At 42.0% G+C, this 25,164-nt stretch overlaps 1 protein-coding gene across 1 annotated transcript in view; it reads right to left on the bottom strand.

The window, feature by feature from the left end:
• The window catches only part of LOC139751888 (uncharacterized), a 75,577-nt gene that overhangs the window by 33,434 nt on the left and 16,979 nt on the right, over positions 1–25,164 (bottom strand). Inside the window, exons 7-10 of the mRNA XM_071667549.1 lie at positions 23,322–23,526; positions 22,911–23,070; positions 19,172–19,366; positions 17,874–18,028 (exon numbers count right to left, since the gene is read on the bottom strand). Coding sequence (XP_071523650.1) covers positions 17,874–18,028; positions 19,172–19,366; positions 22,911–23,070; positions 23,322–23,526 — 715 coding nt within the window. The remainder of the gene's footprint in view (positions 1–17,873; positions 18,029–19,171; positions 19,367–22,910; positions 23,071–23,321; positions 23,527–25,164) is intronic.

Genomic DNA, 25,164 nt, shown 5'->3' on the forward strand with positions numbered 1-25,164 from the left:
ACAGAGGACTGGGCCTTTGAGGGAATACCCTCACCTGGCCCAATTCTCTGTTCCTTCTTTTGGAAAATTGAAAAAAAAACAAAAAAAAACCGAGAGGGGAGGATTTCCAGCCCCCCGCTCCCTCCCCTTTTAGTCGCCTTCTACGACACGCAGGGAATACGTGGGAAGTATTCTTAATCCCCTATCCCCATGGTTGTTTAATTTGTTTATGGATGGGGTTGTTAGGGTGGTAAATGCAAGAGTCTTGGAAAGAGGGGCAAGTATGAAGTCTGTTGGGGATGAGAGAGCTTGGGAAGTGAGTCAGTTGTTGTTCGCTGATGATACAGCGCTGGTGGCGGATTCATGTGAGAAACTGCAGAAGCTGGTGACGGAGTTTGGTAAAGTGTGTGGAAGAAGAAAGTTAAGAGTAAATGTGAATAAGAGCAAGGTTATTAGGTACAGTAGGGTTGAGGGTCAAGTCAATTGGGAGGTGAGTTTGAATGGTGAAAAACTGGAGGAAGTGAAGTGTTTTAGATATCTGGGAGTGGATCTGTCAGCGGATGGAACCATGGAAGCGGAAGTGGATCATAGGGTGGGGGAGGGGGCGAAAATTTTGGGAGCCTTGAAAAATGTGTGGAAGTCGAGAACATTATCCCGGAAAGCAAAAATGGGTATGTTTGAAGGAATAGTAGTTCCAACAATGTTGTATGGTTGCGAGGCGTGGGCTATGGATAGAGTTGTGCGCAGGAGGATGGATGTGCTGGAAATGAGATGTTTGAGGACAATGTGTGGTGTGAGGTGGTTTGATCGAGTAAGTAACGTAAGGGTAAGAGAGATGTGTGGAAATAAAAAGAGCGTGGTTGAGAGAGCAGAAGAGGGTGTTTTAAAATGGTTTGGGCACATGGAGAGAATGAGTGAGGAAAGATTGACCAAGAGGATATATGTGTCGGAGGTGGAGGGAACGAGGAGAAGAGGGAGACCAAATTGGAGGTGGAAAGATGGAGTGAAAAAGATTTTGTGTGATCGGGGCCTGAACATGCAGGAGGGTGAAAGGAGGGCAAGGAATAGAGTGAATTGGAGAGATGTGGTATACAGGGGTTGACGTGCTGTCAGTGGATTGAATCAAGGCATGGAAAGCTGTGTAGGTATGTATATTTGTGTGTGTGGACGTGTGTATGTACATGTGTATGGGGGGGGTTGGGCCATTTCTTTCGTCTGTTTCCTTGCGCTACCTCGCAAACGCGGGAGACAGCGACAAAGTATAAAAAAAAAAAAAAAAAAAAAAAAAAAAAAAAAAAAATATATATATATATATATATATATATATATTATCCCTGGGGATAGGGGAGAAAGAATACTTCCCACGTATTCCCTGCGTGTCGTAGAAGGCGACTAAAAGGGAAGGGAGCGGGGGGCTGGAAATCCTCCCCTCTCGTTTTTTTTTTTTTTTTTTTTTTTTTCCCAAAGAAGGAACAGAGAAGGGGGCCAGGTGAGGGTATTCCCTCAAAGGCCCAGTCCTCTGTTCTTAACGCTACCTCGCTATCGCGGGAAATGGCGAATAGTATGAAAAAAAAAAAAAAAAATATATATATATATATATATATATATATATATATATATACTTTCTTTTTTTCTTTCAAACTATTCGCCATTTCCCGCATCAGCGAGGTAGCATTAAGAACAGAGGACTGGGCCTTTGAGGGAATACCCTCACCTGGCCCAATTCTCTGTTCCTTCTTTTGGAAAATTAAAAAAAAAAAAAAATGAGAGGGGAGGATTTCCAGCCCCCCTCTCCCTCCCCTTTTAGTCGCCTTCTACGACACGCAGGGAATACGTGGGAAGTATTCTTTCTCCCCTATCCCCAGGGATAATATATATATACACATGTACATATTCATACTTGCTAGCCTTCAAGCATTCCCAGCACTACCCCGCCTGACAGGAAACAGCACCGCTATCCCCTGCTTCAGCGAGGTAGAGCCAGAAAAACAGACAAAAAATGCCACATTCGTTCACACTCAGTCTCTAGCTGTCATGTGTAATGCTCTGAAACCACAGCTCCCTATCCACATCTGGGCCTCACAGACCTTTCCATGGTTTACCCCAGATGTTTCACATACCCTGGTTCAGTCCATTGACAGCATGTCAACCCCGGTATACCACTTCGTTCCAATTCACTCATTCCTTGCTCGTCTTTCATCTTCCTGTGTGTTCAGGCCCGGATTCTTCAAAATCTTTTTCACTCCATCCTTCTACCTCCATTTTGGTCTCTCACTTCTCTTTGTTCACTCCAGCTCTGACACATATATCCTCTTTGTCAACCTTTCCTCACCTATTCTTTCCATATGTCCAGACCATTTCATACATGTTCAACATTTCCCACGTTAGTGAGGTAGTGTTAAGAACAGAGGACTTAGCCTTATAAGGAATATTCTCACTTGGCCCCCTTCTTTGTTCCTCCTTTTGGAAAATTAAAAACATATATGTATAGTTATCCCTAGGGATAGGGAAGAAAGAATAATTGCCACGTATTCCTTGCGTGTCATAGAAGGCGACTAAAAGGGAAGGGAGCAGGGGGCTGGAAATCCTCCCCCTCTCTTTTGATTTTCCAAAAGAGGGAACAGAGAAGGGGGCCAAGTGAGAACATTCCCTCAAAGGCTCAGTCCTCAGTTCTTAACGGTACCTCGCTAACATGGGAAATGGCAAATAGTATGAAAAAAAAAAATATATATATACAGCTTTCCATGGTTTACCCCAGACGCTTCACATGTCCTGATTCAATCCACTGACAGCACGTCAACCCCGGTATACCACATCGATCCAATCCACTCTATTCCTTGCCCTCCTTTCACCCTCCTGCATGTTCAGGCCCCGATCACACAAAATCCCTCTCACTCCATCTTTCCACCTCCAATTTGGTCTCCCACTTCTCCTCGTTCCCTCCATCTCCGACACATATATCCTCTTGGTCAATCTTTCCTCACTCATTCTCTCCATGTGCCCAGACCATTTCAAAACACCCTCTTCTGCTCTCTCAACCACGCTCTTTTTATTTCCACACATCTCTCTTACCCTTACGTTACTTACTCGATCAAACCACCTCACACCACACATTGTCCTCAAACATCTCATTTCCAGCACATCCATCCTCCTGCGCACAACTCTATCCATAGCCCACGCCTCGCAACCATACAACATTGTTGGAACCACTATTCCTTCAAACATACCCATTTTTGCTTTCTGAGATAATGTTTTCGACTTCCACACATTCTTCAAGGCTCCTAGGATTTTTGCCCCCTCCCCCACCCTATGATCCACTTTTTTTTCTTTTTTGCTTTGTCGCTGTCTCCCGCGTTTGCAAGGTAGCGCAAGGAAACAGACGAAAGAAATGGCCCAACCCACCCCCATACAGATACGTCCATACACGCAAATATACATACCTAAACAGCTTTCCATGGTTTACCCCAGACGCTTCACATTCCCTGATTCAATCCACTGACAGCACGTCAACCCCAGTATACCACATCGATTCAATTCACTCTATTCCTTGCCCTCCTTTCACCCTCCTGCATGTTTAGGCCCCGATCACACAAAATCCCTCTCACTCCATCTTTCCACCTCCAATTTGGTCTCCCACTTCTCCTCGTTCCCTCCACCTCCGACACATATATCCTCTTGGTCAATCTTTCCTCACTCATTCTCTCCATGTGCCCAAACCATTTCAAAACACCCTCTTCTGCTCTCTCAACCACGTCTTTTTATTTCCACACATCTCTCTTACCCTTACGTTACTTACTCGATTAAACCACCTCACACCACACATTGTCCTCAAACATCTCATTTCCAGCACATCCATCCTCCTGCGCACAACTCTATCCATAGCCCACGCCTCGTAACCATACAACATTGTTGGAACCACTCTTCCTTCAAACATACCCATTTTTGCTTTCCGAGATAATGTTCTCGACTTCCACACATTCTTCAAGGCTCCCAGGATTTTCGCCCCCTCCCCCACCCTATGATCCACTTCCGCTTCCATGGTTCCATCCGCTGCCAGATCCACTCCCAGATATCTAAAACACTTTACTTCCTCCAGTTTTTCTCCATTCAAACTTACCTCCCAATTGACTTGACCCTCAACCCTACTGTACCTAATTACCTTGCTCTTATTCACATTTACTCTTAACTTTCTTCTTTCACACACTTTACCAAACTCAGACACCAGCTTCTGCAGTTTCTCACATGAATCAGCCACCAGCGCTGTATCATCAGCAAACAACAACTGACTCACTTCCCAAGCTCTCTCATCCCCAACAGACTTCATACTTCCCCTCTTTCCAAAACTCTCGCATTCACCTCCCTAACAACCCCATCCATAAACAAATTAAACAACCATGGAGACATCACACACCCCTGCCGCAAACCTACATTCACTGAGAACCAATCACTTTCCTCTCTTCCTACACGTACACATGCCTTACATCCTCAATAAAAACTTTTCACTGCTTCTAACAACTTGCCTCCCACACCATATATTCTTAATACCTTCCACAGAGCATCTCTATCAACTCTATCATATGCCTTCTCCAGATCCATAAATGCTACATACAAATCCATTTGCTTTTCTAAGTATTTCTCACATACATTCTTCAAAGCAAACACCTGATCCACACATCCTCTACCACTTCTGAAACCACACTGCTCTTCCCCAATCTGATGCTCTGTACATGCCTTCACCCTCTCATTCAATACCCTCCCATATAATTTACCAGGAATACTCAACAAACTTATACCTCTGTAATTTGAGCACTCACTCTTATCCCCTTTGCCTTTGTACAACGGCACTATGCACGCATTCCGCCAATCCTCAGGCACCTCACCATGAGTCATACATACATAAAATAACCTTACCAACCAGTCAATAATACAGTCACCCCCTTTTTTTAATAAATTCCACTGCAATACCATCCAAACCTGCTGCCTTGCCGGTTTTCATCTTCCGCAAAGCTTTTACTACCTCTTCTCTGTTTACCAAATCATTTTCCCTAACCTTTCACTTTGCACACCATCTCGACCAAAATACCCTATATCTGCCACTCTATCATCAAACACATTCAACAAACTTTCAAAATACTCACTCCATCTCCTTCTCACATCACCACTACTTGTTATCACCTCCCCATTTGCGCCCTTCACTGAAGTTCCCATTTGCTCCCTTGTCTTACGCACTTTATTTACCTCCTTCCAGAACATCTTTTTATTCTCCCTAAAATTTAATGATACTCTCTCACCCCAACTCTCATTTGCCCTCTTTTTCACCTCTTGCACCTTTCTCTTGACCTATATATATATATATATATATATATATATATATATATATATATATATATATATATATAAACTGGAGGAAGTGAAGTGTTTTAGATATCTGGGAGTGGATCTGTCAGCGGATGGAACCATGGAAGCGGAAGTGGATCATAGGGTGGGGGAGGGGGCGAAAATTTTGGGAGCCTTGAAAAATGTGTGGAAGTCGAGAACATTATCTCGGAAAGCAAAAATGGGTATGTTTGAAGGAATAGTGGTTCCAACAATGTTGTATGGTTGCGAGGCGTGGGCTATGGATAGAGATGTGCGCAGGAGGATGGATGTGCTGGAAATGAGATGTTTGAGGACAATGTGTGGTGTGAGGTGGTTTGAGCGAGTGAGTAACGTAAGGGTAAGAGAGATGTGTGGAAATAAAAAGAGCGTGGTTGAGAGAGCAGAAGAGGGTGTTTTGAAATGGTTTGGGCACATGGAGAGAATGAGTGAGGAAAGATTGACCAAGAGGATATATGTGTCGGAGGTGGAGGGAACGAGGAGAAGAGGGAGACCAAATTGGAGGTGGAAAGATGGAGTGAAAAAGATTTTGTGTGATCGGGGCCTGAACATGCAGGAGGGTGAAAGGAGGGCAAGGAATAGAGTGAATTGGAGCGATGTGGTATACAGGGGTTGACGTGCTGTCAGTGGATTGAATCAAGGCATGTGAAGCGTCTGGGGTAAACCATGGAAAGCTGTGTAGGTATGTATATTTGCGTGTGTGGACGTATGTACATGTGTATGGGGGGGGGGTTGGGCCATTTCTTTCGTCTGTTTCCTTGCGCTACCTCGCAAACGCGGGAGACAGCGACAAAGTATAAAAAAAAAAAAAAAAAAAAAAAAAAAAAAAAAAAAAATATATATATATATATATATATATATATATATATATATATATATATATATATATATATATATATATATATATATTCTTTTTTTCTTTCAAATTATTTACCATTTTGCCGCGTTAGCGGGGTAGCTTTAAGAACAGAGGATAAGTATGAATGAAAAATACACAAAACCATATGAAAGTATTAACAAAAGATAAGCACTCCTTAACATGAGGGTGGTGTAAGTACATCAACAAATATGGATATTTGACCTGGGGCTAGTCGATGGTTGGCTCGATGACGACCTGGAGAAGGTGAACGTGACGACGATCGTGACCGACTACTTCTACTAGCAATACTTGTCCTACTGGACTTGCTCCCACTTCTACTTCTACTACGACTGCTGTATGATGATGAACGAGATGACCTAAAAAGATTATAAATGGTTAAACAAGTGAACAAAGATCTTATCATGGAAAGGAATACCATCCATAAATTTCAATTGCCTCACAGTACAGGAATTTCTAAATAAACCTTTATCACAAACAATAAAAAACAAAAAAAAAAAATCAATCATATAACAGTAACTGAGAGCATTAGGCTTCAAGAAAATAGGCTTTATCCAACATAAGGTCCACCTCATACCTATCACGTCAAATGTTTCATCACGTGTGGTAGACGAGGTTACCTCTGACCAACACATTGTGCACCACATGAATTAAGAATGCTCTAGGAAGGTCAACATGCTGTAACCCTCCTCTCTTGACAATCTGAAGGATGTTCTCATTGTAAAAAAGTTTAATGTGCTGGCTACTGGGGATAAGGGGATCTGCGTGTAAGTGTGAAGCAGGGGTGAGCTTTCTATTTCTGCTGAACAGCAGTTACTTAGTGTCTCTGATGGAAAAGGGTAAATGTTGTTGCATACCCATATTTCGCTTATCCATATAACTCTCTTTTATTCAAGCCAAGATCTCTTCAAGCAAGAATTGACTTATATCTTAAAATAAATGAAAATATTTGAGAGAATTTTCATTTCTTAAGCTCTGTTTCTCCCAATTTCGAAAGTATTATACATGCAGATGCATATATGTATCTAGCAAAAGCATGTAATTTTTACTGTTATCTTTAGGCAAGGTAGCAGGACATAAGCTTTGAATCTTTTCATTTCTAATACCTCTTTCTCTAAACTCATAAGCTTTGAATCTTTTCATTTCTAATGTTTTTTCATACAACCAAAACATGCCTTTCTTTTGATGACAAGCTTTTCAGCTCCTCAAAAAATTTACATTATTCTTCTTTTGGTTTTTTCAATATCTCTTGCCCTTTTTAATGTTTCATTCAAGGTCTGGACTCAGTGAGGACTTCTGTTCAAGACTAAAGCCCCTGACATAGAGATAAAGACTGTATCATAATCAAAGTACTAACTTTCTTTGTACTTGACCTCAATCTTACTAGAATAACCCATGGAATGCGCAATCTTTTTTCTACAAGATTTTTCTTATTTCACAGACAGCTCACATCTCAAATGTGTCATTAACCTGTGTCTCATTTATCTGTGACTCCATCCCACCTTGATGATGAACGTGAAGAAGAGCCAGTGGAGTAACTTCTTGTGCGTGAAGTCTTCTTTTTTCTTGACACACGAGGTGGAGTTTTCCGCCTGGCCCAAGGGTCGGCCCATGCTTCTGCTTCACCACGTGTACCTCCTCCAGATGATACTACTTCCATGTACCGGTCATCCTGCCATACACGACTACGCACATACCTGGAGAGTACAAAACTATATAGTACCATAAAAACAGAAAGGTGCAAGAGGTGAAAAAGAGGGCAAATGAGAGTTGGGGTGAGAGAGTATCATTAAATTTTAGGGAGAATAAAAAGATGTTCTGGAAGGAGGTAAATAAAGTACGTAAGACAAGGGAGCAAATGGGAACTTCAGTGAAGGGCACAAATGGGAAGGTGATAACAAGTAGTGGTGATGTGAGAAGGAGATGGAGTGAGTATTTTGAAGGTTTGTTGAATGTGTTTGATGATAGAGTGGCAGATATAGGGTGTCTTGGTCGAGGTGGTGTGCAAAGTGAGAGGGTTGGGGAAAATGATTTGGTAAACAGAGAAGAGGTAGTAAAAGCTTTGCGGAAGATGAAAGCCGGCAAGGCAGCAGGTTTGGATGGTATTGCAGTGGAATTTATTATAAAAGGGGGTGACTGTATTGTTGACTGGTTGGTAAGGTTATTTAGTGTATGTATGACTCATGGTGAGGTGCCTGAGGATTGGCGGAATGCATGCATAGTGCCATTGCACAAAGGCAAAGGGGATACGAGTGAGTGCTCAAATTACATAGGTATAAGTTTGTTGGGTATTCCTGGTAAATTATATGAGAGGGTATTGATTGAGAGGGTGAAGGCATGTACAGAGCATCAGATTGGGGAAGAGCAGTGTGGTTTCAGAAGTGGTAGAGGATGTGTGGATCAGGTGTTTGCTTTGAAGAATGTATGTGAGAAATACTTAGAAAAGCAAATGGATTTGTATGTAGCATTTATGGATCTGGAGAAGGCATATGATAGAGTTGATAGAGATGCTCTGTGGAAGGTATTAAGAATATATGGTGTGGGTGGCAAGTTGTTAGAAGCAGTGAAAAGTTTTTCTCGAGGATGTAAGGCATGTGTACGTGTAGGAAGAGAGGAAAGTGATTGGTTCTCAGTGAATGTAGGTTTGTGGCAGGGGTGTGTGATGTCTCCATGGTTGTTTAATTTGTTTATGGGTGGGGTTGTTAGGGAGGTGAATGCAAGAGTCTTGGAAAGAGGGGCAAAAATGAAGTCTGTTGTGGATGAGAGAGCTTGGGAAGTGAGTCAGTTGTTGTTCGCTGATGATACAGCGCTGGTGGCTGATTCATGTGAGAAACTGCAGAAGCTGGTGACTGAGTTTGGTAAAGTGTGTGAAAGAAGAAAGTTAAGAGTAAATGTGAATAAGAGCAAGGTTATTAGGTACAGTAGGGTTGAGGGTCAAGTCAATTGGGAGGTAAGTTTGAATGGAGCAAAACTGTAGGAAGTAAAGTGTTTTAGATATCTGGGAGTGGATCTGGCAGCAGATGGAACCATGGAAGCGGAAGTGAATCATAGGGTGGGGGAGGGGGCGAAAATCCTGGGAGCCTTGAAGAATGTGTGGAAGTCGAGAACATCATCTCAGAAAGCAAAAATGGGTATGTTTGAAGGAATAGTGGTTCCAACAATGTTGTATGGTTGCGAGGCGTGGGCTATGGATAGAGTTGTGCGCAGGAGGGTGGATGTGCTGGAAATGAGATGTTTGAGGACAATGTGTGGTGTGAGGTGGTTTGATCGAGAAAGTAATGTAAGGGTAAGAGAGATGTGTGGAAATAAAAAGAGCGTGGTTGAGAGGGCAGAAGAGGGTGTTTTGAAATGGTTTGGGCACATGGAGAGAATGAGTGAGGAAAGATTGACCAAGAGGATATATGTGTCGGAGGTGGAGGGAACGAGGAGAAATGGGAGACCAAATTAGAGGGGGAAAGATGGAGTGAAAAAGATTTTGAGTGATCGGGGCCTGAACATGCAGGAGGGTGAAAGGCGGGCAAGGAATAGAGTGAATTGGATCGATGTGGTATACCGGGGTTGACGTGCTGTCAGTGGATTGAATCAGGGCATGTGAAGCGTCTGGGGTAAACCATGGAAAGCTGTGCAGGGCCTGGATGTGGAAAGGGAGCTGTGGTTTTGGGCATTATTGCATGACAGCTAGAGACTGAGTGTGAACGAATGAGGCCTTTGTTGTCTTTTCCTAGCGCTACCTCACACACATGAGGGGGGAGGGGGATGGTATTCCATGTGTGGCGAGGTGGCGATGGGAATGAATAAAGGCATACAGTGTGAATTGTGTGCATGGGTATATATGTATGTGTCTGTGTGTATATATATGTGTACATTGAGATGTATAGGTATGTATATTTGCGTGTGTGGACATGTGTGTTTATACATGTGTATGGGGGTGGCTTGGGCCATTTCTTTCGTCTGTTTCCTTGCACTACCTCGCAAACGTGGGAGACAGCGACAAAGCAAAATAAATAAATAAATAAAAAACAGAAGGCTAGGGAAAGATACTGGTAGAGGTTAAAGTTAAGTACAAATAGAAATTACATGAGGAAAAAATCATCTCGATAACACACTAACAAGACAAAACAATTATAGCTTATATAACTTATTCTGGTTTGGACCATCAGAATTTGAAAACCACATTTCCTGAATACGTTAGTTATGTCATTCCTTAAAGTCTAGCTTCCAAATACAGATACTCAAGGCTTGATTAACCTAAATTCAGCTGCTTACAACCTACTGTAAATAGGTTAATAATGGATACTAACAGTTCTCAAAGCATATGCACACATTAACTAAATTTTTGAGATACTCAAACAAAACATAAACTTAGCTATCCACTAACAGCCTAAATACCACACAGTATAGAATCAAGGCTAATTCTTAACCTTTAACCTGCCAACAAAGTATGTCCAAAGAGTATTTAACAGATACACTAACCTGGCTGAATGAAAAATACACAAGCATACAGAGTACAATGCTTACCTCTCCACTGATGACCAATCAGTATCTTGTTCAGAACTCAAATTACATGGAGATCCAGCTTAAGGTAACTTATTCAGTAATTCCTTAATTGTTTATAATTGCTCCTCTAAGTTTTGACTTCATGCATAAAGTTTATATGAATAATTGGGAATAGGAGTGAAAGATTACTGTCCCAGTATCCTGTGTGTCATAAAAGTCAACTAAGAGAGGCAGGTGCAGGGAACTGGAAATTCTCATCATCCTGTATTTCTTTCCAGATGAAAGAGCCAAGTGGAAATAAATTTTCCTCTAAGACTCAGTCATGTGTTTTGGATGATACCTCGCCCACACAGGAAAATTGAACAAATATGAAAAAAAAAGATAAATCACTTGAACTCTGCAATAACAACTACAGATCTATTACCTCATCTACACCCTATGACACAACCAACTTCCATGGTTTTTATTCAAAACCTTTCAAGGGTGCAACATTTAATAGTCCTCCTTGAGATTATGAATACTGAATCAAGAATTTTCCCCATTCAATTTTCTATGGTAACTTGAAGAGAATAAATCAATGACTTCTTTGTGGCAATAACTAAAGCACTCCAGTGCCACTTCTTAGCCTGTCTCTTTCAAAACTGAATTTAGTCATGCAAGGAAGATTTCATGTCAATCTTTAATCTCAGGACACATTTAGTGTGTGCACTATAAGAAACTGGATTCTTGGGATTAAATCAATACCTTTCGTCCCCTGCACCCCCTGAAGTTGTTCTCGGTCTTCGCTGAACTCTCTCAGATACTTCACGTTCAAATTTCTCCCGGCGTGACCTCTCTTGACCACCACCGCGTATACTGTACCTTGGATCTACATGATATCGAACTTCAAAGTTTTCAAAGTGTCCTGCAAAACAGAACATTCCTTAATCAAATTTCTATAATGGTCAATCAGGTAAAACTAAGTAGGTACTAATCATTTCCATTCTCACTGTCAATGAAGAATATCATGTATATGAAAGAGCAAACAGGCAAAAACTCAAATACCTACATAAATTGCACTTAAGCAAGCAGTTTGCATTTGATATATGCAGAGAATCTGGAAATACAAAATCATAAACAGAAGCTTCTCCACTACCAAAATGTGTACTGGCTTACCACCACGGAAATGTCTAATTGCTTGCTTCTCGTATGGATCAAGATACTGATCAATTATTTCATCTGGCTGTTTATATACTGGTGATGCTGGCCTTGTTAGTAGTCATTCTCACGATCCAGTTCTGCTTGTCCTAGACTTTAGGTTAAACCCCTTCTCTTCAAAACTGCTCTGTTTCTTTTTCGTTTATTAGCCCGTTTCATCATTACAAATAGAGATGGGGAATAAACAATATGGAGCATGATATCACTAATTGGCTTGCAATGCATATGAATCACTATAGTATATTATCGGAATTCTGTCTTTAGTAGCTCCATATACTCGTTACCTTAGACATGTGTGTCGAATTATATGGCCAAATACCTACTCATCACTATGAACAAGAACGTGTGTCGTCCCATGCCTGATCTGTGTCACCACGAACCCCATCCATGACCATACAGATCACATAGAGGAACATCAAGTTCCGCGACGTTCGTCACGTGTGGATGTGAATTTCTACTTATTCCCTTGTCCCCCCCATCGCAACCACGTCTTGTCCACCCGCATGCTTCCCCAGAATCCTCACGAACCTAGGTCGCGCCACACCCCCCCCCTGCAACCTCCCAGCTCCGCGCCACGCCAGCATTGACGATATCGTGATTGATCCCCCGCCCCCCCCCCCCCCCCCCCACCCCCCTCACCCATCGGTGACTCGCAAATATTTGTGTACGGTGATCCAAGTGTGCCTGGCTCAGAGGATAATAGTCGTAAGAGCTACAGATCCGGTGACAATACAAGCAGGTTATACCCGGACTCCTCCAGATAGACCCGGGCTATAGGAGGAGATACTACTGTCATTGGTGAGAGAGTACTCCTGACTCCGTATCCAGAGTTATCACTGACCACATAACAAATAAACTACACTAGCTATGTGGTAGTCCCGATACTGAGTTATATATTTGTGTGTAGTGGAGCTAATGTTGTGCTTCTAGCATGGCAGCTACGGCCCATGCGAACACACAATCGGAGAATCGACACGGATAAGCTGCGCCTCTTCCACCACGAGGGTGGGCGGACGCGTCCGCGTAAACTCTTACTGCGGGCCACTTGCAAGATCTATGTCGCCTGGCCTCCTCGTACACAATACCGCATGACCCCCAACCCATTCATTCCTGGAAAGCCAACCAACCATGGGCTCCCTACCCTGTGCTCGCGCTCAGGTCCCATAGTGGCCTTCAAACCAATGTTGTATGGTTGCGAGGCGTGGGCTATGGATAGAGGTTTTGCGAAAGGGGGATGGATGTGCTGGAAATGAGATGTTTGAGGACAATGTGTGGTGTGAGGTGGTTTTTATTTGAGTGGGGTAATGTAAGGGTAAGGGGAGATGTGTGGAAAAAAAAAGAGGTGGTTTGGGGGCAGAAGAGGGTTGTTTTTGAAGTGGTTTGGGCACATGGAGAGAATGAGTGAGGAAAGGGTTTACCAAGAGGATATATGTGTCGGAGGTGGAGGGAACGAGGAGAAGAGGGAGACCAAAATTTGGGGGTGGGGAAAAATGGAGTGAAAAAGATTTTTTGTGTCGGGGCCTGAAAAAATGCAGGAGGGGGAAAAGGGGGCAAGGAATAGAGTGAATTGGAGTGATGTGGTATACCGGGGTTGACGTGCTGTCAGTGGATTGAATCAATATTTTATTATATTATATTATTTTATATTATAATTATATATATATATATATTACCCCTGGGGTAGGGGAGAAAGAAATTCCCCCACGTACCCCCTGCGTGTCGTAGAAGGCGACTAAAAGGGAAGGGGGGGGGGGCTGGAAACCCTCCCCCTCTTTTTTTTTTTTTTTTTTTTTTTTTTTTTTCCAAAAGAAGGACAGAAAAGGGGGGCCGGTGGGGGTTTTCCCTCAAAGGCCCCAGTCCTCTTTTCTTAACGTACCTCGTATCGCGGGAAAGGCGAATGTATGAAAAAAAAAAAAAAAAAATATTATATATATAATATAAATATATTATATATTTTATTATATATATATATTTTTTTTTTCTTTAAAACTTTTGCCATTTCCCCGCATCGCGAGGTAGCTTAAGAACAGGGACGGGGCCCTTTGGGGAATACCTCACTGGCCCAATTCTTGTTCCTTTTTTTGGGAAAATTAAAAAAAAAAAAAATGAGAGGGGAGGTTTCCCCCCCCGCTCCCCCCCCTTTTAGCCCCTTCTACACAGCGGGAATACGTGGGAAGTATTCTTTCTCCCTACCCCCAGGGTAATTTTATAACATGTACATATTCATATTGCTAGCCTTCAAGCATTCCCAGCATCCCCCGCCTGCAGGAAACGCACCGCTACCCCCTGCTTCAGCGAGGTGGGGAGCCAGAAAAAAGAAAAAAAATGCCACTTCGTTCACACTCAGTTCTAGCTGTCTGTGTAATGCTCTGAAACCCAGCCCCCTTTCCCCACTTTGGCCCAAGACCTTTCCAGGGTTTACCCAGATGTTTCAATCCCCTGGTTCGCCCATTGACAGATGTAAACCCCGGTATACCACTTCTTTCCCAATTCACTCATTCTTGCTCGTCTTTCATTTCCCTGTGTGTTACCCCGGACCCCTTAAAAAATCTTTTTCACCCCCTCTTCTCCTCCTTTTTTGGTCTCTACTTCTTTTTTTCCCACTCCAGCTTGACACATATACCCTCTTTGTCAACCTTTCCTCACCTTTTCTTTCCATATGTCCCAGACCATTTCTTTCATGTTCAACATTTCCCACGTTAGTGAGGTTTGTGTTAAGAACAGAGGACTTAGCCTTTATAAGGAAAATTCTCACTTGGCCCCCTTCTTTGTTCCTCCTTTTGGAAAATTAAAAACATATATGTATAGTTATCCCTAGGGATAGGGAAGAAAGAATAATTGCCACGTATTCCTTGCGTGTCATAGAAGGCGACTTAAAAGGGAAGGGAGCAGGGGGGCTGGAAAACCTCCCCCTCTCTTTTGATTTTCCAAAAGAGGGAAAAAGAGAAGGGGGCCAAGTGAGAACATTCCCTCAAAGGTCAGTCCTCAGTTCTTAACGGTTACCTCGCTAACATGGGAAATTTGGCAAATAGTATGAAAAAAAAAAATTATATATATACAGCTTTCCATGGTTTACCCCAGACGCTTCACATGTCCTGATTCAATCCACTGACAGCACGTCAACCCCGGTATACCACATCGATCCAATCCACTCTATTCCTTGCCCTCCTTTCACCCTCCTGCATGTTCAGGCCCCGATCACACAAAATCCCTCTCACTCCATCTTTCCACCTCCAATTTGGTCTCCCACTTCTCCTCGTTCCCTCCATCTCCGACACATATATCCTCTTGGTCAATCTTTCCTCACTCATTCTCTCCATGTGCCCAGACCATTTCAAAACACCCTCTTCTGCTCTCTCAACCACGCTCTTTTTATTTCCACACATCTCTCTTACCCTTACGTTACTTACTCGATCAAACCACCTCACACCACACATTGTCCTCAAACATCTCATTTCCAGCACATCCATCCTCCTGCGCACAACTCTATCCATAGCCCACGCCTCGCAACCATACAACATTGTTGGAACCACTATTCCTTCAAACATACCCATTTTTGCTTTCTGAGATAATGTTTTCGACTTCCACACATTCTTCAAGGCTCCTAGGATTTTTGCCCCCTCCCCCACCCTATGATCCACTTTTTTTTCTTTTTTGCTTTGTCGCTGTCTCCCGCGTTTGCAAGGTAGCGCAAGGAAACAGACGAAAGAAATGGCCCAACCCACCCCCATACAGATACGTCCATACACGCAAATATACATACCTAAACAGCTTTCCATGGTTTACCCCAGACGCTTCACATTCCCTGATTCAATCCACTGACAGCACGTCAACCCCAGTATACCACATCGATTCAATTCACTCTATTCCTTGCCCTCCTTTCACCCTCCTGCATGTTTAGGCCCCGATCACACAAAATCCCTCTCACTCCATCTTTCCACCTCCAATTTGGTCTCCCACTTCTCCTCGTTCCCTCCACCTCCGACACATATATCCTCTTGGTCAATCTTTCCTCACTCATTCTCTCCATGTGCCCAAACCATTTCAAAACACCCTCTTCTGCTCTCTCAACCACGTCTTTTTATTTCCACACATCTCTCTTACCCTTACGTTACTTACTCGATTAAACCACCTCACACCACACATTGTCCTCAAACATCTCATTTCCAGCACATCCATCCTCCTGCGCACAACTCTATCCATAGCCCACGCCTCGTAACCATACAACATTGTTGGAACCACTCTTCCTTCAAACATACCCATTTATGCTTTCCGAGATAATGTTCTCGACTTCCACACATTCTTCAAGGCTCCCAGGATTTTCGCCCCCTCCCCCACCCTATGATCCACTTCCGCTTCCATGGTTCCATCCGCTGCCAGATCCACTCCCAGATATCTAAAACACTTTACTTCCTCCAGTTTTTCTCCATTCAAACTTACCTCCCAATTGACTTGACCCTCAACCCTACTGTACCTAATTACCTTGCTCTTATTCACATTTACTCTTAACTTTCTTCTTTCACACACTTTACCAAACTCAGACACCAGCTTCTGCAGTTTCTCACATGAATCAGCCACCAGCGCTGTATCATCAGCAAACAACAACTGACTCACTTCCCAAGCTCTCTCATCCCCAACAGACTTCATACTTCCCCTCTTTCCAAAACTCTCGCATTCACCTCCCTAACAACCCCATCCATAAACAAATTAAACAACCATGGAGACATCACACACCCCTGCCGCAAACCTACATTCACTGAGAACCAATCACTTTCCTCTCTTCCTACACGTACACATGCCTTACATCCTCAATAAAAACTTTTCACTGCTTCTAACAACTTGCCTCCCACACCATATATTCTTAATACCTTCCACAGAGCATCTCTATCAACTCTATCATATGCCTTCTCCAGATCCATAAATGCTACATACAAATCCATTTGCTTTTCTAAGTATTTCTCACATACATTCTTCAAAGCAAACACCTGATCCACACATCCTCTACCACTTCTGAAACCACACTGCTCTTCCCCAATCTGATGCTCTGTACATGCCTTCACCCTCTCATTCAATACCCTCCCATATAATTTACCAGGAATACTCAACAAACTTATACCTCTGTAATTTGAGCACTCACTCTTATCCCCTTTGCCTTTGTACAACGGCACTATGCACGCATTCCGCCAATCCTCAGGCACCTCACCATGAGTCATACATACATAAAATAACCTTACCAACCAGTCAATAATACAGTCACCCCCTTTTTTTAATAAATTCCACTGCAATACCATCCAAACCTGCTGCCTTGCCGGTTTTCATCTTCCGCAAAGCTTTTACTACCTCTTCTCTGTTTACCAAATCATTTTCCCTAACCTTTCACTTTGCACACCATCTCGACCAAAATACCCTATATCTGCCACTCTATCATCAAACACATTCAACAAACTTTCAAAATACTCACTCCATCTCCTTCTCACATCACCACTACTTGTTATCACTTCCCCATTTGCGCCCTTCACTGAAGTTCCCATTTGCTCCCTTGTCTTACGCACTTTATTTACCTCCTTCCAGAACATCTTTTTATTCTCCCTAAAATTTAATGATACTCTCTCACCCCAACTCTCATTTGCCCTCTTTTTCACCTCTTGCACCTTTCTCTTGACCTATATATATATATATATATATATATATATATATATATATATACATATATATATATATATATATATATATATATATATATATATATATATATATATATATATATATATATATTCTTTTTTTCTTTCAAATTATTTACCATTTTGCCGCGTTAGCGGGGTAGCTTTAAGAACAGAGGATAAGTATGAATGAAAAATACACAAAACCATATGAAAGTATTAACAAAAGATAAGCACTCCTTAACATGAGGGTGGTGTAAGTACATCAACAAATATGGATATTTGACCTGGGGCTAGTCGATGGTTGGCTCGATGACGACCTGGAGAAGGTGAACGTGACGACGATCGTGACCGACTACTTCTACTAGCAATACTTGTCCTACTGGACTTGCTCCCACTTCTACTTCTACTACGACTGCTGTATGATGATGAACGAGATGACCTAAAAAGATTATAAATGGTTAAACAAGTGAACAAAGATCTTATCATGGAAAGGAATACCATCCATAAATTTCAATTGCCTCACAGTACAGGAATTTCTAAATAAACCTTTATCACAAACAATAAAAAACAAAAAAAAAAAATCAATCATATAACAGTAACTGAGAGCATTAGGCTTCAAGAAAATAGGCTTTATCCAACATAAGGTCCACCTCATACCTATCACGTCAAATGTTTCATCACGTGTGGTAGACGAGGTTACCTCTGACCAACACATTGTGCACCACATGAATTAAGAATGCTCTAGGAAGGTCAACATGCTGTAACCCTCCTCTCTTGACAATCTGAAGGATGTTCTCATTGTAAAAAAGTTTAATGTGCTGGCTACTGGGGATAAGGGGATCTGCGTGTAAGTGTGAAGCAGGGGTGAGCTTTCTATTTCTGCTGAACAGCAGTTACTTAGTGTCTCTGATGGAAAAGGGTAAATGTTGTTGCATACCCATATTTCGCTTATCCATATAACTCTCTTTTATTCAAGCCAAGATCTCTTCAAGCAAGAATTGACTTATATCTTAAAATAAATGAAAATATTTGAGAGAATTTTCATTTCTTAAGCTCTGTTTCTCCCAATTTCGAAAGTATTATACATGCAGATGCATATATGTATCTAGCAAAAGCATGTAATTTTTACTGTTATCTTTAGGCAAGGTAGCAGGACATAAGCTTTGAATCTTTTCATTTCTAATACCTCTTTCTCTAAACTCATAAGCTTTGAATCTTTTCATTTCTAATGTTTTTTCATACAACCAAAACATGCCTTTCTTTTGATGACAAGCTTTTCAGCTCCTCAAAAAATTTACATTATTCTTCTTTTGGTTTTTTCAATATCTCTTGCCCTTTTTAATGTTTCATTCAAGGTCTGGACTCAGTGAGGACTTCTGTTCAAGACTAAAGCCCCTGACATAGAGATAAAGACTGTATCATAATCAAAGTACTAACTTTCTTTGTACTTGACCTCAATCTTACTAGAATAACCCATGGAATGCGCAATCTTTTTTCTACAAGATTTTTCTTATTTCACAGACAGCTCACATCTCAAATGTGTCATTAACCTGTGTCTCATTTATCTGTGACTCCATCCCACCTTGATGATGAACGTGAAGAAGAGCCAGTGGAGTAACTTCTTGTGCGTGAAGTCTTCTTTTTTCTTGACACACGAGGTGGAGTTTTCCGCCTGGCCCAAGGGTCGGCCCATGCTTCTGCTTCACCACGTGTACCTCCTCCAGATGATACTACTTCCATGTACCGGTCATCCTGCCATACACGACTACGCACATACCTGGAGAGTACAAAACTATATAGTACCATAAAAACAGAAAGGTGCAAGAGGTGAAAAAGAGGGCAAATGAGAGTTGGGGTGAGAGAGTATCATTAAATTTTAGGGAGAATAAAAAGATGTTCTGGAAGGAGGTAAATAAAGTACGTAAGACAAGGGAGCAAATGGGAACTTCAGTGAAGGGCACAAATGGGAAGGTGATAACAAGTAGTGGTGATGTGAGAAGGAGATGGAGTGAGTATTTTGAAGGTTTGTTGAATGTGTTTGATGATAGAGTGGCAGATATAGGGTGTCTTGGTCGAGGTGGTGTGCAAAGTGAGAGGGTTGGGGAAAATGATTTGGTAAACAGAGAAGAGGTAGTAAAAGCTTTGCGGAAGATGAAAGCCGGCAAGGCAGCAGGTTTGGATGGTATTGCAGTGGAATTTATTATAAAAGGGGGTGACTGTATTGTTGACTGGTTGGTAAGGTTATTTAGTGTATGTATGACTCATGGTGAGGTGCCTGAGGATTGGCGGAATGCATGCATAGTGCCATTGCACAAAGGCAAAGGGGATACGAGTGAGTGCTCAAATTACATAGGTATAAGTTTGTTGGGTATTCCTGGTAAATTATATGAGAGGGTATTGATTGAGAGGGTGAAGGCATGTACAGAGCATCAGATTGGGGAAGAGCAGTGTGGTTTCAGAAGTGGTAGAGGATGTGTGGATCAGGTGTTTGCTTTGAAGAATGTATGTGAGAAATACTTAGAAAAGCAAATGGATTTGTATGTAGCATTTATGGATCTGGAGAAGGCATATGATAGAGTTGATAGAGATGCTCTGTGGAAGGTATTAAGAATATATGGTGTGGGTGGCAAGTTGTTAGAAGCAGTGAAAAGTTTTTCTCGAGGATGTAAGGCATGTGTACGTGTAGGAAGAGAGGAAAGTGATTGGTTCTCAGTGAATGTAGGTTTGTGGCAGGGGTGTGTGATGTCTCCATGGTTGTTTAATTTGTTTATGGGTGGGGTTGTTAGGGAGGTGAATGCAAGAGTCTTGGAAAGAGGGGCAAAAATGAAGTCTGTTGTGGATGAGAGAGCTTGGGAAGTGAGTCAGTTGTTGTTCGCTGATGATACAGCGCTGGTGGCTGATTCATGTGAGAAACTGCAGAAGCTGGTGACTGAGTTTGGTAAAGTGTGTGAAAGAAGAAAGTTAAGAGTAAATGTGAATAAGAGCAAGGTTATTAGGTACAGTAGGGTTGAGGGTCAAGTCAATTGGGAGGTAAGTTTGAATGGAGCAAAACTGTAGGAAGTAAAGTGTTTTAGATATCTGGGAGTGGATCTGGCAGCAGATGGAACCATGGAAGCGGAAGTGAATCATAGGGTGGGGGAGGGGGCGAAAATCCTGGGAGCCTTGAAGAATGTGTGGAAGTCGAGAACATCATCTCAGAAAGCAAAAATGGGTATGTTTGAAGGAATAGTGGTTCCAACAATGTTGTATGGTTGCGAGGCGTGGGCTATGGATAGAGTTGTGCGCAGGAGGGTGGATGTGCTGGAAATGAGATGTTTGAGGACAATGTGTGGTGTGAGGTGGTTTGATCGAGAAAGTAATGTAAGGGTAAGAGAGATGTGTGGAAATAAAAAGAGCGTGGTTGAGAGGGCAGAAGAGGGTGTTTTGAAATGGTTTGGGCACATGGAGAGAATGAGTGAGGAAAGATTGACCAAGAGGATATATGTGTCGGAGGTGGAGGGAACGAGGAGAAATGGGAGACCAAATTAGAGGGGGAAAGATGGAGTGAAAAAGATTTTGAGTGATCGGGGCCTGAACATGCAGGAGGGTGAAAGGCGGGCAAGGAATAGAGTGAATTGGATCGATGTGGTATACCGGGGTTGACGTGCTGTCAGTGGATTGAATCAGGGCATGTGAAGCGTCTGGGGTAAACCATGGAAAGCTGTGCAGGGCCTGGATGTGGAAAGGGAGCTGTGGTTTTGGGCATTATTGCATGACAGCTAGAGACTGAGTGTGAACGAATGAGGCCTTTGTTGTCTTTTCCTAGCGCTACCTCACACACATGAGGGGGGAGGGGGATGGTATTCCATGTGTGGCGAGGTGGCGATGGGAATGAATAAAGGCATACAGTGTGAATTGTGTGCATGGGTATATATGTATGTGTCTGTGTGTATATATATGTGTACATTGAGATGTATAGGTATGTATATTTGCGTGTGTGGACATGTGTGTTTATACATGTGTATGGGGGTGGCTTGGGCCATTTCTTTCGTCTGTTTCCTTGCACTACCTCGCAAACGTGGGAGACAGCGACAAAGCAAAATAAATAAATAAATAAAAAACAGAAGGCTAGGGAAAGATACTGGTAGAGGTTAAAGTTAAGTACAAATAGAAATTACATGAGGAAAAAATCATCTCGATAACACACTAACAAGACAAAACAATTATAGCTTATATAACTTATTCTGGTTTGGACCATCAGAATTTGAAAACCACATTTCCTGAATACGTTAGTTATGTCATTCCTTAAAGTCTAGCTTCCAAATACAGATACTCAAGGCTTGATTAACCTAAATTCAGCTGCTTACAACCTACTGTAAATAGGTTAATAATGGATACTAACAGTTCTCAAAGCATATGCACACATTAACTAAATTTTTGAGATACTCAAACAAAACATAAACTTAGCTATCCACTAACAGCCTAAATACCACACAGTATAGAATCAAGGCTAATTCTTAACCTTTAACCTGCCAACAAAGTATGTCCAAAGAGTATTTAACAGATACACTAACCTGGCTGAATGAAAAATACACAAGCATACAGAGTACAATGCTTACCTCTCCACTGATGACCAATCAGTATCTTGTTCAGAACTCAAATTACATGGAGATCCAGCTTAAGGTAACTTATTCAGTAATTCCTTAATTGTTTATAATTGCTCCTCTAAGTTTTGACTTCATGCATAAAGTTTATATGAATAATTGGGAATAGGAGTGAAAGATTACTGTCCCAGTATCCTGTGTGTCATAAAAGTCAACTAAGAGAGGCAGGTGCAGGGAACTGGAAATTCTCATCATCCTGTATTTCTTTCCAGATGAAAGAGCCAAGTGGAAATAAATTTTCCTCTAAGACTCAGTCATGTGTTTTGGATGATACCTCGCCCACACAGGAAAATTGAACAAATATGAAAAAAAAAGATAAATCACTTGAACTCTGCAATAACAACTACAGATCTATTACCTCATCTACACCCTATGACACAACCAACTTCCATGGTTTTTATTCAAAACCTTTCAAGGGTGCAACATTTAATAGTCCTCCTTGAGATTATGAATACTGAATCAAGAATTTTCCCCATTCAATTTTCTATGGTAACTTGAAGAGAATAAATCAATGACTTCTTTGTGGCAATAACTAAAGCACTCCAGTGCCACTTCTTAGCCTGTCTCTTTCAAAACTGAATTTAGTCATGCAAGGAAGATTTCATGTCAATCTTTAATCTCAGGACACATTTAGTGTGTGCACTATAAGAAACTGGATTCTTGGGATTAAATCAATACCTTTCGTCCCCTGCACCCCCTGAAGTTGTTCTCGGTCTTCGCTGAACTCTCTCAGATACTTCACGTTCAAATTTCTCCCGGCGTGACCTCTCTTGACCACCACCGCGTATACTGTACCTTGGATCTACATGATATCGAACTTCAAAGTTTTCAAAGTGTCCTGCAAAATAGAACATTCCTTAATCAAATTTCTATAATGGTCAATCAGGTAAAACTAAGTAGGTACTAATCATTTCCATTCTCACTGTCAATGAAGAATATCATGTATATGAAAGAGCAAACAGGCAAAAACTCAAATACCTACATAAATTGCACTTAAGCAAGCAGTTTGCATTTGATATATGCAGAGAATCTGGAAATACAAAATCATAAACAGAAGCTTCTCCACTACCAAAATGTGTACTGGCTTACCACCACGGAAATGTCTAATTGCTTGCTTCTCGTATGGATCAAGATACTGATCAATTATTTCATCTGGCTGTTTATATACTGGTGATGCTGGCCTTGTGTAGTAGTCATTCTCACGATCCAGTTCTGCTTGTCCTAGACTGAGGTTAAACCGCTTCTCTTCAAAATCTGCATCTGTTTCTTTACGTTTATTAGCCCGTTTCATCATCTACAAATAGAGATGGCAATATCAATATGGAGCCATGATATCAATTAAATTGCTTGCAATGATATGAAATTATAAAAGAATAATTTGTTTATGGATGGGGTTGTTAGGGAGGTAAATGCAAGAGTTTTGGAAAGAGGGGCAAGTATGAAGTCTGTTGGGGATGAGAGAGCTTGGGAAGTGAGTCAGTTGTTGTTCGCTGATGATACAGCACTGGTGGCTGATTCATGTGAGAAGCTGCAGAAGCTGGTGACTGAGTTTGGTAAAGTGTGTGGAAGAAGAAAGTTAAGAGTAAATGTGAATAAGAGCAAGGTTATTAGGTACAGTAGGGTTGAGGGTCAAGTCAATTGGGAGGTGAGTTTGAATGGAGAAAAACTGGAGGAAGTGAAGTGTTTTAGATATCTGGGAGTGGATCTGGCAGCGGATGGAACCATGGAAGCGGAAGTGGATCATAGGGTGGGGGAGGGGGCGAAAATTATGGGGGCCTTGAAGAATGTGTGGAAGTCGAGAACATTATCTCGGAAAGCAAAAATGGGTATGTTTGAAGGAATAGTGGTTCCAACAATGTTGTATGGTTGCGAGGCGTGGGCTATGGATAGAGTTGTGCGCAGGAGGATGGATGTGCTGGAAATGAGATGTTTGAGGACAATGTGTGGTGTGAGGTGGTTTGATCGAGTGAGTAATGTAAGGGTAAGAGAGATGTGTGGAAATAAAAAGAGCGTGGTTGAGAGAGCAGAAGAGGGTGTTTTGAAGTGGTTTGGGCACATGGAGAGAATGAGTGAGGAAAGATTGACCAAGAGGATATATGTGTCGGAGGTGGAGGGAACGAGGAGAAGAGGGAGACCAAATTGGAGGTGGAAAGATGGAGTGAAAAAGATTTTGTGTGATCGGGGCCTGAACATGCAGGAGGGTGAAAGGAGGGCAAGGAATAGAGTGAATTGGAGTGATGTGGTATACCGGGGTTGACGTGCTGTCAGTGGATTGAATCAAGGCATGTGAAGCGTCTGGGGTAAACCATGGAAAGCTGTGTAGGTATGTATATTTGCGTGTGTGGACGTATGTATATACATGTGTATGGGGGGGGGGTTGGGCCATTTCTTTCGTCTGTTTCCTTGCGCTACCTCGCAAACGCGGGAGACAGCGACAAAGTATAATAAAATAAAATAAATAATCAATCCTTAAGTCTCTAGTAAGTATGTCTGAATGTATGTGTAGTCCGGTTGGTGTTGTATGGATGTGAGGTATGGCCCTTAGATAACAATAAATAGAAGTGGGATGATGTTTTGGAACTTATATGTCTGAGGACAGTATGTGGTGTGGAGAGGGCTGCTCAATTACAAAATGGTAGGGCAAGAGACTGTTGTGGTAATAAGGGGAGTATGTATGAAAGAGCTAAAATGTTTTAGACATTTGGACAGGATGACTATGAGGGTAAACATGTCAGAAGTGGACAAACAAGGAAAAGGGGGAACCATGGAGAAGGTGAAATGATGGTGTGAAAGATGCTTGAGAAAGTGAGGGATGGTGTGAAAGATGCTTTAGGTGTTCAGGGCCAAAAAACACAAAACATACAGCAGGTGAAAAGATGGTCAAAATGATATATAGTATCATCGCTGAAGTTACAAGATGAGGTACACCATG

This window comes from Panulirus ornatus, chromosome 12 (assembly GCF_036320965.1).
Source record: "Panulirus ornatus isolate Po-2019 chromosome 12, ASM3632096v1, whole genome shotgun sequence".
In the NCBI taxonomy this organism is placed as follows: domain Eukaryota; kingdom Metazoa; phylum Arthropoda; class Malacostraca; order Decapoda; family Palinuridae; genus Panulirus; species Panulirus ornatus.